We start from the raw sequence: 16,717 nt of genomic DNA, 5'->3' as shown, positions 1-16,717 counted from the left end.
CTCTATATATCTGGTATATGTTCCTTCCATTTAGGCTTGAGGAGATTGAAGTTCAGAAAGGATAAATTAGGTGAGGGTCACTGATCAGTTGCATAGATAGGACTTGAATCTATGCCTGAACCCAGGTCTAGCTGGCTCTCAAATGGAATTATTTGAACCTAAAATTTTTTTAAATTAACTATTTTTGGAAATGATTTAGGTAGTTCCTTGCACATCTTTTCAGTTTAGGAGAAAGAAATATTAGATTTTTGCTTACTGAACAAAACTAATCTCGGGCAAGATAAGGGGAAAATGAGGGTTTCAACAAGTTTTTTTCTTAAGGTTCTCCAGGGATCAATTTTCCCTGCAGCCCTCAGAAACTCCACTCCAGTGGTTTATCATACTATGTATTTATATGTCTACATTCAATTAAAATATTTTCTGGTTTAATTTGGCATGACATTTTACAGTTGGAAGTGACCTCAGAGATCATCCTGATCTCTCAAAGATGAATTCTAGGGCAGAAAAGTCACGGAATGGGTGCACAGAACAAGGTCTCCCCATTCTCAACCCAGTGCTTTTCCCATACATCACACTGCTCTGTTCATTACCATCTCTAAGGTCTTCCATTATTTCTCTTATCTACTTCTGCCTCTTTGCTGTTTCTTTCTGGGAACACAGAAACCAAATCCTAAATCTTACTGCCTTGTACTCTTCTCACCTACTAACACTCTTCAAATCAAATTAGTAACTAAATTCTGTGAATTTTGCCTTGTCTTTTAAATCTTCCCTTTTTCCCCTGCCTGCTCCCTAACTTATCCAATTTCAGCTTTTTCTTGTCCAGTTTCTCCTCATACTTTCGAATGGGTCATAATTGCTTGGGAGGCTAATTAAAGATGCATCTCCAACCCAAGATACTCTGATTTAGGTCTGAAGTACAGTGGTAAGATCTATAGATCTTATTTTGAAAAATGTCCCTAAATACAACTCCACATTCACCACTTAACTGCTTGAACTCCTTCGCTGGCTTGCTATACTAAAGTTTGAACTCTCTCACTTCTTCCCTTCAGCACAAGCTCCTGACTTCACACTCCTTGTGTACCTCTCTGGGTTCTAGCCCGCTCAAATCCACAAAGACCCAACCTCTTCTGAGCTCTGGGGTCTCTACTCAGCTTGTTGCATGTGTACTTATTCTCCCCTCCTTCACTGTAGCTAGATGAAAGTTCCATCCAAATCCTACCTACCCTTTAAGGACTCCAGAATTCTCCCAGACAGAATCTCTTCCTTCCCTGGTCCCCTTAGCAAACCAACCCACACTTACCTTGATTATAGAGCGCAGCTCGATTAGTTTGGATCACTGTGGTTCCCAGACCAGCAGCATAACAAACATGGGAACGTGTTAGAAATGCAAATTCTCCGGCCCCACCCCTGTGCTACTGAATTTACTCTGGGGATGGGACCCAGCATGTGTGTGTTAATAGGCTACCTAAATTGCCAGGTGTTGGGTGTCTTCTTAGCTGGATTGTGTTCCTTGAGGGCCGAGTATGTTTTACCATTTTCCTTAGCATCTAGCCTGGCCAGGAGTTGGTAGGCACCCAAGGATGAAAGAATGAATGCAGACCACCTTAGAAGTCTTTAACAATGTTTTGTAGATTTGTCATGGTGACGGCACTGTAAGCCTTGGTGAGAGGGGCGGCAATGCCAATGGCAGTTTTCAGTGAATTTGTTCAAGAGGAAATATAAATGCCAACAAAGTTGAGTTGATCCAGGGCAGAGATCAGAAAAGAGACAGAAAGGTCAGGAGCCAGACATAACTTAAGGAAATACTGATCTTGATCAGATGAGCTGATAATACCCAGACAGACTTTTAAACCAAAGCTAACGGTCTTGAAGGTTTTTGCAGAGAAGCTACACAAAATACTATCATTTTATTGGCAACCACAGATATATCATTGTTCACAACATTTTACACTTATCCTGTTTCACATAGGAGGACTAATTCTAGTAAATTATCAATAATACATCATAAATAACAGGTTGTTGAAAAAAATAAGTTAAAATGCACTTTATTAATAGTGCAGACGCAAAGTGCAGCTGGCAACTGAATACATTAAACAACGCTGAATCAGTAGTCTTGGGAATCCACTTGGTTTTCCAGAAAGTGATACACTTTGCTGATCTTTGGTCAGCCCCAGAGCAGTGTGCAAGCTGAGTGACACATGAACAAAAAAGGCTAAAACCCTATAGACCACATAGGACCAGCCTAGCATCAGTTTTCCACTGAAATGCTTAGCCCTGTGCCTGTCAACAGTGATCTGCTGTAGTTCCCACTCCAGCTGTAGTACCGAGTCAATGACCAGACTTTCTCCATCATCCAGCCTTCAGGACAAGCGGTGCCTGGTGAGTCTCACCCCTGGGAGGAGTTGCTGTTGGTCACTGGGGTATATTCCTCTCCACGCTGGCCTCTGGTGGCAAGGGTTCTCTCAAGGAGTTTACCTCTAACACTGTTCCTTCTGAAAGGATGATATCAGAATCCATTGAGGTGCAGAGAAGAGATTACTTGCCAGAGGACATGGCACCCGGTAATGGTTCTTATTCCTCACAAACAACCACCTCCAAAGCCAAAAGACATGTCTGTGCTGTGAGGAGGAGACTACCTTATGAGGAACACATTTCAGTTCTCCCCTTTACATAAAAAAGGGCTCATATTAAAATCAAGTTGTGGTTAACTCCCTTAGAAAACCTGTTCATAGATATTTCCATTCCAAGTTTTATTTAGAGGCAGCTATGGAATATACACAGGCTCCCCTGACCCTGTTGTCAAGAAGAAAGGGGCATCACTATTTGTAAGAGGAAGGGAAATACTGGCCTTTGGATTCTCTCAAGCCCGTCTCAAGTGAAGGAAGATGGCTCTGAAATAACAGGAACCTCAAGCTGGATATCTCCTAGGATGAACTCACTCCCACTGCCATTCACTGCCAGGGAGAGAGTAACTGGGCTTTCCTAATATCACATATGATCCGACACATTGGTGGGTTAACTCAAACGTGTGCCCACCTGTACACTGTTGTGTACATGCCAGGGCAGACCCTTTTAAAAAAAGGGTCTCTAGCTTATCTGTCTGGGCTGCTAAGTCGGTGAGGAAAAGAAGCATTGCAGTTATTTGGCAGGAAAAGAGTCTTTAGCCCTCTCAAACTCCTTGCTCCTATCCTAGAAGACTAGCCATTATCCTACTGAGCAAGGTGCTGGTCTAGGGCCAGGGCATTCCCATCAAAAGGCATCTTTGATGTTCTTGAGCTGGCGCACGGCCAGGTCTACAGGGAGGCTGAACTTGAGGCTGCTGAGGCGACTAAGCAGATTGAGGGCGCTCTCAAAGCCTGTGTGTGCCATGTAGCTCCAGGGCTGGTAGTGGGGCTCAATGAGTGACCCTGATTTACAGATGAGGTTCACCCAGGACACCAGACGCTGCTCATTGAGTGCCATGCACACCAAGGCCTTCAACTCTGAGTCTGCACTTCGCTTAAAAGGGTCGTGCTCTGTCAGCACCATATGGATGGCTGTCAGCAGGCTCTGCTTGGGGGTCACAATGGTGCCTCCCATAACAGGCAGGGCAAAGGACTGGGAGAGCTTCCGGGCTGGGGACTCCACGTAAGCGCGGCCATTCTTTGCGTGGTAGTACTTTACAAAGAGCTCCCAGGGGTGCATGGTCTCAGGGGTGGAGGAGAAGGCTGGCAGCAAGCAAGCAATGGGAGCCATGACCAGGCTCATCCCTGGTGAGGGGGCGTACAGTCCATGGGCCAGCAGGTCCCTCACGGCCACTGTCAGCTCCTTTCGCACGGCCATGGTCAGCTCATCCTTACCTCCCAGAGAGAGGTCATGGAGGTTGGCAGAGGTGATGACATGGTCATGTGGCTGGTGCTTCAGAGCCAGCTGCTTCACTCTGTCCACTGATACCTCCAGCCTCTTCAACAAGGGAGAGTAGTCCCTGTCGGCCTGGCCCCGCTGCCACAGGGTTTGTGGGATCTGGCCCGTAGCACAACCAAACTGGCTAACAGCAAAGATCTGGAGCACAGCCAGTGCCCGCCGCATCAGGTGCAGTCCCGTCTCCCGAACTCTCTTCACATCTTCTGCCTTTACTATTTAGAACACAATGACTCATCAGTGAGAGTAAAGGCACAGAGATGCATTCAAGAAGTCACAAACTGAGCCCAAGACTTGCTTCTGAGCTACAATATGAGTCTCACATGAAGCCAAAAACTACCTAGGATGTAGCTGCACTTGCTTCCTTTTGGGCTAATAACAGCTGCATTGAGATATAATTCCTATGCCATCAATTCATCCACGTAATACAATTCAAGCGTTTTTAGTATATTCATGAATTGTGCAACTATCACCCCCTAAAACACCCTGTACTGTTAGCATTTTCCACTCTCCGCTTCTCCCCAACGCCCCAAACCTTGGGTCACCACTTGCTCTTCTAGAAGTTGTACTTACGTTTGCTGTTTCCTGGAGGCAGTCTGCTGCTGCCAGCTCTCGTGGAGCCATTCCCCATCTGTCCACTGGCCTTGCATTCACAGTGTCCACTCTCTGTCTGCAAGGGGCTTCCCACTTCATCTGGAATCAGAATTTACAAAGAAGAGATGCTTATCCAACCACTTTATGGCAGAGATTTCTTTTTTTTTTTTTTTTAAACATTTATTTATTTATTTATACAAGCACTGGGTACAGTCAGAAGCGCGGGAGGGCGAGAGAATTCACCAGAGCCAGAGCGGGGAGCAGAGCAGGCAGAAGGACCGAAGTACACTGCTGAGGGGAGCAGCGGGCGGCAGGAGAGGTCTGCGCGCCATGTGGGACCCTCCTCCAGTGGCCGGGGAGCAGCCGGGATCGAACCGGCGCTGCAGAGGCTGCGGGGCAGCTTCGCAACCCAGTGCTCAACCGCTGCGCCACCGGGGAGGCCCTATGGCAGATATTTCAAGGAAAAATATTTAGTAGGCTTACCACCCAAAAAGACTTTTACAAATTGTACCTTAATTGTGTGGAATAGTGACTAGTACAAGTAGCTGGCTTAATATTTACTGAATGAATGAAGCATGAGTCATCATTTTGTGGATGAGGAGAATGGGACTAAAGAGGTTAGTAACCAGCCCAAGGACACACAGCCAGCAAAAGGCAGAGCTAGGATTTTAAACTCTCTGCCTCTAAAATCCATGTTCTTTCCACTCTACCTGCCGGTTCCTTAAATAATCAGCACATCAAAACTGGCGCCTTTAGGTATTAGTACTCAGAATACATCTAATATGACATCTGCCCACCCTTCCTTCCCATCCCCTCCTCTGAACCTTGGATGAAGTTGATGAACATCTCGAGGTCTCGGATCTGAGTTTTCAGCTGCTCCACCAACTGTTCTTTAACTCGGGCGGGGTTGACGATCTGAGCCACAGCTGCATCCACACGCTGTCGCAGCTCTTCCGGAGACAGTGAACTGAGGTCCTCATTCAGGTTCATGTCCAATTTCTTTATTAACTCATCTATGATCACCTAGCAAGACCACAAGTAATGAGCACACCCTCTGGAATTTTCAATGAGAGGGCTGGGAGCATACTTAACTAGTATGCTTTCTACCTTGAAATTAAAGACACATGGAATGCCTGAAATTGTGAGAGAAATATAATTGCTGACCAAACTGAGGGCACCAATCCTTTACTTCTTAGAGTGACAAGAACCCTTCCTTGGTCTCAGACAGAAATAGCTCCTCTTACTGCAAAGTTTCTATCAGGTCTGGCAGCTTTGCCTCAGGAGAACAACAATGTGAATAATCCAAAGTGACTGACTACCCAGAAAGCTTCATGTTTGGCTTTCCCCAAGGCCTCCAAAAGAATTTGGATTTACCTTAGTTTCTGGTCCTTCTCATCCCTTCTTGCCTTGAGGCAACTAAAGAAAAATATCTCTATGAAACATCAAGGCACATTACAGACAAAATACCCTATTCACATTATTAGGAACAATCTGAAATCCAAATAATGTAACTCCAGCCAGTCAAAAAAACAGCCACATCCCAGGGAGAGAAACATGTAGGGGATACTGTGACTACATTTATACCAGCAGATTTGCCTGTCTCAAGATACATATAGTACAGTTATGCACTGTTAACCTCATATACAGCGATGGTTCCCATAGGTTATATACCACATAGTCTAGATGGGTAGCAAGCTACACCATTCAGGTCTGTGTAACTACATTCTATGACATACACACATCAATAAAATTGCCTAACGATGCATCCTTGTCTTAAGTGACACGTAACAATGTGACTGCATTCAATCAGTCTGGAGGCCTGAATATTTACTAACTGGTGGTAGGTGGCAGAAAAAAGCTAATTTACATTGAAAGATGTGTCCAAGTAGAACTGTGTTTTGGTTTTTTTTTAAAAGATTTATTTATTTATGCATACAAGAGCTGGAGTATAGGCCAGAGATGCGGGGTAGAGGAAAAAGGGGGTAAGAGGATTCACCAGAGACAGAGTAGGGAGCAGAATAGGTGGACTGACAGAAATAACTGCTGAGGGGAGCAGCGGGTGAGACAGGAGAGGTCTACTGTGCCATGTGGGTTAGCTCTCTGGCTGGGGACCCACTTGTGCTGCAGTGGCTGCTGATAACCTGATAGTGCTGAGACTTAACCCCTTGCGCCAACAGGGAGGCCCCCAAGTAGAACTGTTTTAATGACCACATGAAAGAAATTATTATTATGCATTACTACTATTATGCTTATTAATAAACACCAAAAAGAAAGCATGCAATCCTATTACAAAGCTTTGGAACTTGTGTTTCCGTGTGTGAATAAAGACTGGTCCCCTGATTTGGGCCAGAAAGAGGATTTTCACTGGAAGGGGCAAGGTAACCTCAGGTAGTGGTGGAGGCACTTCAGATGTCAGCTCACCCTCTGTCTTTCCAAGACCACGGACTGTGGCAGGGAGTCGTAACTGCCTTCTTGATAGGCAAATGTTTCCAGATCATCTAGCTGGGTTTTGAGCTGCAGTATCAGTTCCTTCTGCTTCTCTCTTTGGGTTTCCAGTCGTTCCCGTTTCTCCTGCTCACTCTAAGACAAGAAAATACTTAGGTCTATTTCACAGGAAAAGGAAGATTCAGGGCACATTAAGAATTTTCTCAAGCCAATGACAACTAGTAAAATAAAAATGTTTCCAGATAATCCAAATGAAATATAGAATTCATAAGACAGATCCAAAAATAATAACTAATTCATCCAGGGCGATTTATTAAATGTTTTCTTTAAGAAAGAATTTCTGTACTTACTGGAAGAGGGATATGAACAGGCTATGAATACAATAGGATATTAATAAGCCTTTGTTAAAACGGCTTATTTTTCAGTGGTTTAGTTAGGATTGAGGCAATTTATCTCAGCCAAGTCAGTCTCCTAGGAATTAAACATTCCAGCCTCCACAGGCAATTTCCACAGAAAATCCCCTGAATACTTTCTGCAGTCAAATTGTATAAGAAAATCTGGAGGTGACAGTGTAGAGAAAGGCTTTATAACTTATAATCAGTTTTCTTAAGATTCAAAAGCCTTTCTCATTTATTACAGATTTAGCAAAATCTAAAGAGTAATAGCAGGATGTCTGGAGTAACTAAAAGCAAGTAATAGGTGGGGTGGGAAGGTAACAATGTTTTAAAAAAGAAAAGTCTGAGCAGTTTCCCTGACCAGTGATTCCTTTTTCCACTGTTGGCCACCAGGTAGTTTCCCCATTAAAATTATTAAAATTCCTTCCAGGTAGTTCAGTCTTGCCAATATATTCTGAAACATTGGTTCTTCCTTGCCAAGGCCAGCAGATCATCTGCAGTGTGTAAGCTTCATTTTAAACTAGAAATCTATAGGATATTAAATTTAACCACAAAATGGTACTTACCAAGCCCTCCAGAAGCAAGGTATGAGAGAGAACAAATGAAAAACAACAAATTAACTTTTTGTTCAAGCTATTTAAAAAGAGTTCAATTGCTTTATCTTTGCTCAACATGAAAGCAAGTCAATCCTTTCTTTATGTCTTGGCTTTTTTTTTTTTTTTTAAGAACCCTGTCCCTCTCCAGTTAGTGAAAGCCTAGTTATCCCATAAGCAAAGATTTCCTCAAGCAGAACTGATCATTTCCTCCTCTGTACTTTGTACACACTTTCACTCTAATTCATGTCACATTATAAATAGGATTTGCTTAGAATTGTGTCTCCCCCAATTAGTAAGTCCTTAAGGGCAAGGACCTTGACATTGCAGCCCCAATGCCTAGGACAATGCCTGGCAATGGGTAAGTTCTCACTCTTTGTGATATGTCACTGAATGAATCAGTTAAGAAAACACATTCTAGGAGCTCCCTGGTGGCGCAAGGATTTAGGATGCAACATATGAAGCTGTTTACCACCACTGCAGCACAAATTCGATCCCCAGCCAGGGAGCTACCCACATGGCGCAGCAGACCTCTCCTGCTTGCCCGCTGCTCCCCTCAGCAGTGTATTTCAGTTGATCTTCCTGTTCTAGTCCCCACTCTATCTCTGGTGAGTCCTCTCACCCCCACACCTCTGGCCTGTACCCCAGCTCTTGTATGAATAAATAAATCTTTTTAAAAAAAACCCACATATTATTTTTATTTATTTAATTATTTATTTATTTATTTTTAAGGATTTTTTTTTTTTTTTTATACAAGCACTGGGTATAGTCAGAAGCGCGGGAGGGTGAGAGAATTCACCAGAGCCAGAGTGGGGAGCAGAGCAGGCAGAAGGACTGAAGTACACTGCTGAGGGGAGCAGCAGGAGGCAGGAGAGGTCTGCGCGCCATGTGGGACCCTCCTCCGGTGGCTGGGGATCGAACCAGTGCTGCAGAGGCTGCGGGCAGCTTCGCAACCCAGTGCTCAACCGCTGCATCACCGGGGAGGCAAAAAAAAAAAAACAACCCACATTTTAAATAATGAACTCTGACTAGAGGAAGTTGTTTAACCAGTCCAGGGAAAAGAACTAGGGAAAATTTCTGTTTGTTCAGATTAAAATAAATGAGTCAATATCTGCTACTGATAAGTTTTCTTGCTTAAAACAAATCTAAGTGGGAAGAAAGCCATATGTGATTTGTAACTTGAAGAATAAAAAGGTGGAAAAAAGATAGCAAGTCTTTTCAACATCTCCAACAAGCGATGGACAAGCAATCTCTGCCCTTTCAGAGACAGAAAAATTGTAAGGAAACATTCCCTTCCTATGGTATACCAATCTTCATTACTTACCAGTGTAGGCTAACTGGATCTATCTTACTACAGTTACCAGAGGGACCACATTTAGAATATGTAGTTATTAAGCAGAATGGGAAAGAAGTTTTAAAATATCAACCTTAGGATTCTCATAGACTCTTTCAATCACTATGGGATCCCACTGTTTACCAAAGTTCTCACCCAACGAGAGGTCTAGAGGTTAAACACTTTCGTTTGAGTCCAGAAAGGCACAGACAGGATCAAAGCTAAATTGCTATGGTTTCCATAACAATTCCATAACAATTTCTTCAGAGGTCTAGTTAGTATTGAGACAATTTACTCACCAACTTTCCCAATCCCCAGGAGGGGGTGCTCTAGCAGATGGGTTCGGGACTTAGGTGTTTTAAGAGGTGCCAGCAAGGTGAGCGGAGCAGCCCTCTCAATACTCCCTTTTTTTTTTTTTTTTTTTTAAAGATTGATTTATTGGGCCTCCCCGGTGGCGCAGGGGTTGAGCGCTGGGTTGCGAGGCTGCCTGCAGCCTCTGCAGCGCCGGTTCGATCTCCAGCTGCTCCCTGGCCACCGGAGGAGGGTCCCACATGGCGCGCAGACCTCTCCTGCCGCCCGCTGCTCCCCTCAGCAGTGTCCTTTGTCAGTCTGCCTGCTCTGCTCCCCGCTCTGGCTCAGGTGAATTCTCTCACCCTCCCGCGCTTCTGACTGTACTCAGTGCTTGTATGTATAAATAAATAAATAAATCTTTTTAAAAAATTGATTTATTTATACAAGAACTGGGGTGTAGGCCAGAGGTTGGGGGTGTATGTGAAAGGATTTACCAGAGATAGAGTGGGGAGCAGGAGAGGCGGATCTACTGAAATACACTACTGAGGGGAGCAGCGGGTGAGACAGGGGAGGTCTGCCGTGCCATGTAGGTATCTCCCTGGCCGGCCGGGATCGAACCTGCACTGAAGAGGCTGCGGACAGCTTCACAGCGCCGCGCTCAACCACCTGCGCCACCAGGGAGGCCCCCAATACTCCTTTTGCTGACCTCTGCGCGCTCCTCACATGATCACACTTGCATGTCTCTTTGCACACCCCTCACCCTCAGGTTCCCGGGGCGCGCTCGCCCTGCACAGGCCCCGCACAGGCTCCGCACACCAACCAGCCTCCGGTCTGCTCGCCAGTCTGGGACGCGCGGACTCACCTGCGCCGTCCGCTTCCCACTGTCGCTCTCCACCCAGCCGCCCGATTCTCACGTCCCCGAGGCCCAGCCCCAGTGGCTCACCTGGTCTTCGCCGCGCAACCGCGGCCAGTCCCCCGGCGGCTCGTCGCCCTCGTCGCCCGCGGAGTCCCCGGGCGCCCCGTAACCCAGGACGTGGGGGCAGCCTCGGAAGGCGAAGTCTTCGAGCTCGCGCAGGAGGCGCTGCTGCTCGGCCGGCGCCCCGCGCACCACCTGGCGCAGGCGGAACTGCACCTGAGCGAAGTGCGAAGACAGCGCCAGCAGCGCCGAGTCCAGGCGCCGCCGCTCGGCCCGCAGCCGCCGCACCGTCCGAGCCGGCGAGTCCGGCGGGGAGCCCGGGGCCGCGCCGGCCTCCTCGGCGGCCGCCTCTTCCGAGAACGCGGCCGTCCCGGGCCCGGCCTCCGCCACCGCCCCCACGGGGGCCCAGCGCACCGCCTCGCACGGCGGCAGCGACTCTTCCTCCTCCTCCTCCTCTTCGTTCTTCGCCTTTGGCACAACGGCTGCCGCCACAGTTACCGGCTCCGCAGCCGCTCCGACGGCCGCCATCTTCCCGGAATCGCCGCCGCACGTCAGCCGCGCCCCCTTGCTGCCATGGCAACGGCGCGCCGCCCGGGAAGGCGGGCGGGGCGGGGCGGGGCGGGGCGGGCGGGGCGGGGCGGGTGGGCGGGGCGGGGCGGGGCGGGGTTCATACGTCATCGGGGCGGGCCTTCCCCGGGGATTTAATTCGGGCCAATACGTTTCTATTAAGCGCCTACTGTGAATCAGGCGCTGAGTGTAATAAACTTTGGAGAAACAGAGTTCCACCTTACTGCGCCTAGTAGCCTGCCCAGGTCCAGCACATCAGTCGTCTACTGTGTGCGTTTCTGGAGACCCCGGGTATGCGAAGGGCTTCAGGGATTATGCTCCCCAGAGTTCCTCCGGAGAGCGGACCCCTTGGCTTTGGGAACACGATCCTCTTTCCCCTGAACCCTTCCCCTTGCCATATAAGGAGAGGCAGCTGCTGGGGACGTCCCCAGAATCTAAAGATAGTGGCCCTCTGACTCCTAACGCCACAGGACAGCGGGAGCCGCCATGGCACAGTAAGTCTTTCCAGTCGTCCTTTTCCCTGGAGATTCCCTGTCCCACATTTCCAGGGCACTCCAGGACCTACGAGGGCCCATGGGAACCCCCAAGCTCAGGTCTCTAACTTTGGGACGGTGAAGGGGGAGTGTGACTTGAATGGTGATAACCCCCTGCATCTCTAGGCTCTTTTGATTCTCGCTAGGTTCAACCTCACTGCACACACCCACTCATCACTCCCCTTCACCTCCTTCTGTGTCTTTTAGCTCCACTTTGGCAGGGCCGTAGCATAAAACGTCCCTGTATTTTCCCCTCCTTCCACTTTCCCCAAATGCCCTCAGTCTTGCCTCTGCCACCCCTATGAAGTCCCACCGCAACTCCTCTTCAGGCAGCATGCCCGGACCCTCTGGTACGACAGGCCAAAGTATGTGTTCATGGAATTTTGTGTCGAGGACAGCACCGATGTCCATGTGCTCATCGAAGACCACCGCATTGTGTTCAGGTAAGGGCCTCCCCTCTGGAGAGCCTGGAGACCCTTTCTTTCTCCCAGTGCCCCCAACACTCAGCTCCCAGAGTCTCCTCAGCTGTCTTATTTCATCAGCTGCAAGAATGCCGATGGGGTGGAATTGTACAATGAGATTGAGTTCTATGCCAAGGTGAACTGCAAGGTAAGAATGAGGTGGGAGTAAGGTATGGATGGGAAAGTTGGCCCAGGGAAGTGAGATTCATTGTAAACCCCAGACCCTGTGAATGAGGCTTTTTATTTGACAGGACTCCCAGGATAAGCGCTCTAGCCGCTCCATTACTTGCTTTGTGAGGAAATGGAAGGAAAAGGTGGCCTGGCCCCGGCTCACCAAAGAGGATTACAAGGTGGGAAACTCCCTCTTGTGTTCTTTATCTATGTGCCCAGGTCTCAATGGAAGTCTGAGAATCATCCTTGCTACCTTTCCCACCAACACCCAGTCATTCCCCATGTCCTGCCTATTTCATTCACCTCTTATATAATCTTGAACCTATTACTTCATCTCTTCCTAATTCAGAACACCTCTATCCCTGGGTGAGGTTTGGTGCATATTTTCAGCCCCACCACCTGCCCACCGTCTGTATTGCTTTCAGCATGTTCTGTCTAAATCGCAGACTTGACCCTGTCACTTTCCCACTTAGGACTGTCCAGTGGCTTCTTTTTCCCTAAAGGTTGAGCACTGATGCCTGCTGGTTGACTTTGGCTCTCACATTTGTTTCAACAATCTTCCTAATGTTAAAAATTATTTTGACCGATTACTGACATTTTTTTTTGATTAGTTGCTGACGTATTAAAAATGTAGAGATGTCACTAAAAAAATCCAGAATAGGGCCTCCCCAGCAGTTGAGCGCTGGGCTGCGAGGCTGCCCACAGCCTCTGCAGCGCCGGTTCATTCCCCGGCCACCGGCAAGGGTACACAAAAAAAAAAAAAAAAAAAAAAAAAAAAATTTCCAGAATATCAGCTACCCCAAGAAAATGGAGGTTCTGCCCACACTGGTTTAAATTCCCACATGCCTAGCACTGGACCTATAAATGGGGCACACGTTCCACCTTACTTTAGTCTTTTCACTATTGCCTTCACTCTTTGGTTTTGTAATTTGAGTTTTATTTGCTTTTATTTTGTTCATTTATTTTTATTGAGGTATAGTTGACATAATATTAGTTTCAGGTGTATGACTACACGATCACCACAGTAAGTCTCGTTAACATCTGTCACCATACACAGGTACAAAAATTTTTTTTCTTGTGATGAGAACTTTTAAGATCAATTGATTCTCTTAGCAATGTTCTCTCTGGATTTCAGGCATTTGAATATCGCTTGGTTGACTCCTATCATGCTTTATGACATAGTTATCTCTCCGGTTATGCATCTCCTTTGTAATCTGCTCCTGGAGGGCAGAATTCTATGCTTTTCCATCCCTTACAATGACATTGTGCTTGGCATCTAGTAGGTTTCTGATCAATCTCTGTGGATGATAATGACATGATAGCCCACAGGGTGGTTAGTCAAAGGGGTGCTGTTGGGAAGACTGGGCACCCACTGGCCTTCTTCCCCATGTATGCTCTTCTACACACATCCACACTCTTCTGTGTGCATCTGCTGCTGCCCTCCTGGTCTCTGACTCTCTGTGCTTCTCTTGCAGCCAGTGTGGTTGAATGTGGACTTTGATAATTGGAGAGACTGGGAAGGAGATGAAGAGATGGAGCTTGCTCAGGTGGAACATTATGCAGAGGTAATGCCATTTTCTGCCCTTCGAGATCATTCTCTGTGTCTCCCTGCACAGAGTATTGTCATCAGGGCCAGGCAGACATATAGGAACTCTCCAGACAGGCCACTCATTGGTGCTGATACTCTTTTTTTTTTTAAAGATTTATTTATTTATACAAGAACCAGGGCACAGGCCAGATGTGCGGGAGGGTGTGTCACCAGACACCGCGTGGGGAACAGAACAGGCAGATCAACCAAAACACACTGCTGAGGGGAGCAGCGGGCGTGACAGGAGAGGTCTGCTGTGCCATGTGGGTAGCTCCTCAGATGGCGGGAATTGAACCGGCACTGCAGAGGCTGTGGACAGCTTCACAGTGCTGTGCTCAACCACCCGCACCACCAGGGAGGCTGGGTGCTGATATTCTTGACATGTTTTGTGCACTGTTTATTTAGTAGGGATGAGAAAAATGGATATTCTGTTATTGAAATTATATACATAAATTCATTCACTGTTCACAGAATTGAGCCTGTGTTTTGAAAAAAAATTGGGAAAGATTTTTCCTACTTTTTTGTAATTCTTGTGTGTGTGTGTGTGTGTGTGTGTGAGTGCATGCGCACGCACACGCACAGACCTGTGCATATGTGCCTGTGTGCCTCAGCCAGACAAATTTATAGGAAACTCAAACTAAGCAGTATAAAAATAACATCATAAAATAAATCAGGGGCCTTCCTGGTGACACAGGGGTTAAAGTCTCAGTGCTATCAAGCTATCAGCAGCCACTACAACATAAGTTCAATCTCTAGCCAGGGAGCTAACCTACATCATGCAGCAGACCTCTCCTATCTCATCCACTGCTCCCCTCAGCAGTGGATTTCAGTTGCTTTGCCTGTTCTGTTCCCCACTCTGTCTCTGGTGAATCTTCTCACCCCTCAAACCTCTGGCCTACACTCCAGTTCTTGTAGGCATAAATAAATAAATCTTTAAAAAAAATAAAATAAATCACTGAATCCCTGTAAATTGCACCTAGTCATACATTATTTGGTTCCAGAATTTCAGTGACTGTTTATTCAAATGGCAAAAACACTAAGAGACCTCAACCTGGATTAGTAAGGAGGGTGTTCTGTTTGTATGTATAAATTCCTTTTTAAAAAGGGGATAAATTTGCTTTTCTCCATTCTGTCCAGTGATGTATTAGAGGCTTAACGATGGGGCATTTGTCTGGCTGGGATATTCTCCTGTGGTCCATCAATATGCTGGTTGCTTCTTCCTTTGGCCTTCTTGTCTTGTGATTATTTTTCATTACCCACTAGCTTTTGCAGAAGGTCAGCACTAAGAAAACTCCCCCTGCCATGGATGACCTGGATGTAAGTAAAGTCTACCTGTCAACCCTTCAATTTTCTTTTGGCCCTTAAAAATAGGTGCCAGAAAGGCTCCTGGCCCAGTATCTAGCATGCAGTAATTCTCAGTGCATGTTTACCCACTTTCACTTTGACAGAGGAGGTGAAATGTTTCTCTACGCTTTAGAAAACCCCAGCAAGACCCTCCTTCTCATCTCCTCACTACTTCTCCATCCTAGAACAGAGCCTATTGAATAGCTTTACAGTTGTAAGAAGCAGTAGCATTAATTTAAATTCTGAAACTAAATGGTGTACGATGCAGTACTGTTTGTTGAGGACCAGGGCTTTCTTTTATTATCCAAAGTTTAAATAAATCCTTCTTTATTAGCCTCCCAAGAAGTTGTGTGATTGAGGAAATCCCAAAATAAAACTTGGAGAGCATGAAGGAGTGAGCAGTATTTGTGAACACAATTATTCACTATTTGCAGATTGCATAGGTTCTGTTATCTTTTTTTCCCCCTAGGATGATTCTGACAGTGCTGAAGCAACAAGCAGTTAATTTTCTGTGACAGCGGAGATGGGAAGGAAGCTGTGGCTCTGTTCCAGGCTCCATGAAAAGCTATGGCCTGAGTCTTTGGCAGCTCTTTGGCTGTGCACCAGGGTCCTCTGAACTTTCCTAGAAGCTCTGTGTTCAGGGTCCTCCTTCATGATTTATTTCTTCTTCCTAAGCACTTGACTATGTCTGCTGCATCAGATGACAGCATAGGAGAGGAGTAAACTGGTAGGTGCTGACTCCCTCCCTACTGGCTGTAAGCTCTGTGTTTGAGCCCCTCAGCAGGGCTCTCTGTAGTATTTAAGCATGCGTGTGGACCTGATCGAGCAAAAGCCAAAGAAGCAACCTATTGATTATAATAAATCTCTGGGAACTGTTCTCTGTCTCTTTCCTTCTTACAGATAGATAAGGCAAGTTATAGGAGGCAAGTTTCTTCTTTCTCTAGAGTTCCTTTGAAGGGGAAGGCTGGGTGGTTATCAGAGATCTGGGTCCTCGTTCTTGAGGTTGGAAGAAGACAAACATTGGGAGCAGGCTTTGTAACCATGCTGGGTGATTTCCCCAAATCTGTGTTCCTATTTCTCACAGCAGAATCTAGACCTTCACTATATGGCTAATAACTGCATCTTTATAAACACTAGAAAACTACCTCAGCTTCCTGCTCTATGCACTTTTAAAGCTTATTGTTATATAGCTTAATACTTATGTCTGTTTACTCTTCCATTCATCAGCTATCCCATTCCTCCACATACATTTTTAAAGTGCCCAATATGTACAAGAGACTATGACTTAAACAAAATGCAATACTTGAAGTTTGCCCTTGAACCATGATAAAGCATTTACATTTGTTAAAAAATTCAGCTTTAGGGCCTCCCCGGTGGCGCAGCGGTTGAGCGCTGGGTTGCGAAGCTGCCCGCAGCCTCTACAGCGCCGGTTCGATCCCCGGCCGCTCCCCGGCCACCGGAGGAGGGTCCCGCATGGCGCGCAGACCTCTCCTGCTGCCCGCTGCTCCCCTCAGCATTGTACTTCGTCAGTCTGCCTGCTCTGTTCCCTGCTCTGGCTCTGGTGAATTCTCTCACCCTCCCGCGCT

The 16,717-nt window shown here is 46.7% G+C and overlaps 2 protein-coding genes across 3 annotated transcripts; one reads left to right on the top strand and one right to left on the bottom strand.

The window, feature by feature from the left end:
* Positions 1–1,566: 1,566 nt before the first annotated feature.
* Positions 1,567–11,005, bottom strand: RUNDC1 (RUN domain containing 1). Its single transcript, XM_037491540.2, has 5 exons — positions 10,495–11,005; positions 6,916–7,074; positions 5,319–5,517; positions 4,474–4,593; positions 1,567–4,115 (listed from the first exon to the last, which is right to left on the bottom strand). Exons 1-5 carry the CDS (start codon positions 10,993–10,995, stop codon positions 3,250–3,252), a joined length of 1,845 nt encoding a protein of 614 aa, XP_037347437.1. The 5' UTR covers positions 10,996–11,005; the 3' UTR covers positions 1,567–3,249.
* Positions 11,006–11,180: 175 nt separating this feature from the next.
* On the top strand, positions 11,181–16,451 carry PTGES3L (prostaglandin E synthase 3 like). Of its 2 annotated transcripts, none has more exons than XM_037491592.2 (7): positions 11,181–11,528; positions 11,897–12,010; positions 12,110–12,176; positions 12,280–12,378; positions 13,675–13,764; positions 15,051–15,104; positions 15,601–16,451. In XM_037491592.2, exons 1-7 carry the CDS (start codon positions 11,521–11,523, stop codon positions 15,634–15,636), a joined length of 468 nt encoding a protein of 155 aa, XP_037347489.1. In that variant the 5' UTR covers positions 11,181–11,520; the 3' UTR covers positions 15,637–16,451. The 2 variants fall into 2 exon arrangements, with proteins under 2 accessions (XP_037347489.1, XP_054544745.1); XM_054688770.1 differs by having other exon boundaries at positions 11,850–12,010; positions 12,082–12,176.
* Positions 16,452–16,717: the final 266 nt, after the last annotated feature.

The sequence above is a fragment of the Talpa occidentalis genome, unplaced genomic scaffold (assembly GCF_014898055.3).
Source record: "Talpa occidentalis isolate TD23 unplaced genomic scaffold, MPIMG_talOcc4v2.1 talOcc4.7, whole genome shotgun sequence".
Classification (NCBI taxonomy): domain Eukaryota; kingdom Metazoa; phylum Chordata; class Mammalia; order Eulipotyphla; family Talpidae; genus Talpa; species Talpa occidentalis.
Note: the sequence above shows the minus strand (reverse complement) of the source record. Positions and strands in the feature narration are given on the sequence as shown.